Raw genomic sequence first — 1,054 nt, 5'->3', positions numbered from 1 at the left:
CAGCAGGGTAAAGGCGGCGGTCTATGGAGTGTTCAGAGCCCCAGGTGTTGTTCTCCCCCCAGTGAAAATGAAACTGGCATAGTCTGAACTGATCCTCCAGTGGTCCTCCTTTCAGAGCTAAAAGAGGTTCATTTCAGTTCACAGTTTTCTCACACCACAGAACCGTTAATTTGTTCTTTTCAGTCACACTGGAAATTGTTTTACTATTGTAAAATCAGAATAAATTCATATGGGACCAAGATTTCCATTCATTTTGTGTCACTTTATTTTCTTTAATTTTAGTAACGATAGAAGCTGTTAATTCCAAGTCAACATAGGTTTATTATAGTAACTGTAGTACATACAATGAAGATAGCTTACTGGATTTGTCAGTGGTGTCGTCGTACTCGACCAGAAAAGAGTAGCCATTATTCCAGATCTGCTGGCAGGTCCTCGGGTCATACTGCACCTTCAGGGGTCTGAGCTGCGGATCAAAGATGCTTTTACGCACCACAATGTCAATTGGTGACTGGCGATCTCCACCGGGAATGGCGAGCGGCTCCTGCCACATCGGATGCACTGGGAAGAGAATGACTGGTCAGGACAAGGAACCAGACAAAACTAGTGATCTAGGCAGCATTTTGGTCATCAAAAATGTGCAACTGCAAGCATGGTGCTCCAAAATGCTGTCTACGTAGGCAAAATCCAGTGTTTTAAAATACCTAAAAAGAACACAACACATTTCAGAAACTGTATGCCAGTTTTTTACTACAAACATGACAAAAACATCAAAACACAAACATGCCTTATCAAAGCATTCAGAATCCATAGCAGACAGACAGACAGACAGATAGATAGAACACATAAACCTACATTTTATGGCACAAAGTGCAGCCTCATGCGATGAGTTACACATTTGTTCTCAAATTAAACGCTTAAAATCCAAACAGGAAAAAAAAGCAACAAAAAGAAAACCAAAGCAGGACAAAAAGCAGACGAGCCGTCCTTCTGGAACTTGTTAGAGAAGTGAAAGTCAAGAAGAAAATATGCTTTCTTTTGTGACTCGATGCTTCAA

At 41.0% G+C, this 1,054-nt stretch overlaps 1 protein-coding gene across 1 annotated transcript; it reads right to left on the bottom strand.

The window, feature by feature from the left end:
- Nucleotides 1-3: 3 nt before the first annotated feature.
- LOC107735915 (carbonic anhydrase 5B, mitochondrial-like) lies at nucleotides 4-999 on the bottom strand (the record flags this gene model as incomplete). Its single annotated transcript, XM_016547463.1, has 3 exons — nucleotides 853-999; nucleotides 361-558; nucleotides 4-117 (listed from the first exon to the last, which is right to left on the bottom strand). Coding segments are annotated over exons 1-3 (355 nt in total), but the record flags the coding sequence as incomplete, so codon positions are not given.
- Nucleotides 1,000-1,054: the final 55 nt, after the last annotated feature.

This window comes from Sinocyclocheilus rhinocerous, unplaced genomic scaffold (assembly GCF_001515625.1).
Source record: "Sinocyclocheilus rhinocerous isolate Xijiao unplaced genomic scaffold, SAMN03320098_v1.1 C36368155, whole genome shotgun sequence".
NCBI lineage: Eukaryota > Metazoa > Chordata > Actinopteri > Cypriniformes > Cyprinidae > Sinocyclocheilus > Sinocyclocheilus rhinocerous.
This window is presented reverse-complemented; position numbering and strand designations above follow the sequence as displayed.